Consider the following 1,229-nt stretch of genomic DNA (forward strand, 5'->3'; position numbering starts at 1 on the left):
TAGGTTTGGCCACTTGAACGCACTGCTTCTCATTTACATATGGCCTAACCTATTGGCATTGATTGCAGCATTTCAGTTGTGTCCACAGAAGAGCCGCAAGATGCCATCCATATACAACTTGTAGGTGACGGCTCATTCAGAACACGCAAATACTTCTCGAATCCTACGGATACGGTTTGGTAAAATGATGAGTAGAAAAAAAAGCGGAATAACCAACCGAAGGCACCTCGAGTAGTTTATTGTAATGCGCTGAGATAAAAACCGAACTCAAAGCGTCCTAACCTTTCAGTTTCTAAAATGAAGTTTCACTCAGCGTTCGTAATAGGATGGTGCTCGGTGTCATTGTTTTCGGCACTGGTAAATCCAATCGTCGCACAAGACCTCTCTGATCCCGACCTGCAAGCAATGTTGATTGATTACGAAACCGAACATATGGCGGAAAGCTATCGTTTCAAGTAAGGAACTGAGAAGAATTATTAGCGATACTATGTATTCAATTGTGATATTTCTTCATCCGTAGATACGCAACCGACGATGGACAGTTTCGAGAGGAGATGGGTTTGCTGATGAATCCCGGAACACCGGAGGAGGAACTGGTTGTAGTGGGAATGTACGGTTACGAAACGAACGACGGTACCCAGGTGATGGTGATGTACGTCAGTGGAAAGAAAGGATACCGAACCAAGACGAAGACGCGTTTGCTTCCCGAGACAGAGCGGAACAGAAAACTGCTGAGGTCGTTAATTGGATAGATCCGAAGTATTAAGTGAACAGTTCCTGTTAGTTCTATTGGAAAGACAATTCGTTTGGAGTTGAAAATGTGGATGAAATTCTAATACTTAGGCGAAAGCTCGTCAGTGGGTTCAACAATAGCTTGCTTCCAATTTTTTCGATTATGATTTCAAATTTGCATAAAAAATTAAAGAGATTTTTCACCCAGATCGTCTCACAGATTATTCAAAATTTGCACATCGTAACGATTGTAGATATTTAACTGAAATAACAACCCGTTAGGATTTCTTTTAATTATACACATCAAGGGCACTGTATTTACGAAGTATTACTATTACTATCTAGTAATACCAATATTTGGTAGTTACATCCATAAATAAAACAAACACTTCGTCAGTTAAAGCCTGGTCGTGACTCAAATATACGACAACTAGAAAGAATTCAGTTTGAATTTTAATGGTTGGATGCAAAAGTTAAATAAATGCAACCTAGTTTGG

The 1,229-nt window shown here is 39.9% G+C and overlaps 1 protein-coding gene across 1 annotated transcript; it reads left to right on the forward strand.

The window, feature by feature from the left end:
* Positions 1 to 297: 297 nt before the first annotated feature.
* Positions 298 to 1,229, forward strand: LOC131434319 (uncharacterized). The gene is made up of 2 exons (XM_058600987.1): positions 298 to 455; positions 521 to 1,229. The coding sequence occupies exons 1-2, from the start codon at positions 298 to 300 to the stop codon at positions 750 to 752; spliced, it is 390 nt and encodes a 129-aa protein (XP_058456970.1). The 3' UTR covers positions 753 to 1,229.

The sequence above is a fragment of the Malaya genurostris genome, chromosome 3, assembly GCF_030247185.1.
Source record: "Malaya genurostris strain Urasoe2022 chromosome 3, Malgen_1.1, whole genome shotgun sequence".
Classification (NCBI taxonomy): Eukaryota; Metazoa; Arthropoda; class Insecta; order Diptera; family Culicidae; genus Malaya; species Malaya genurostris.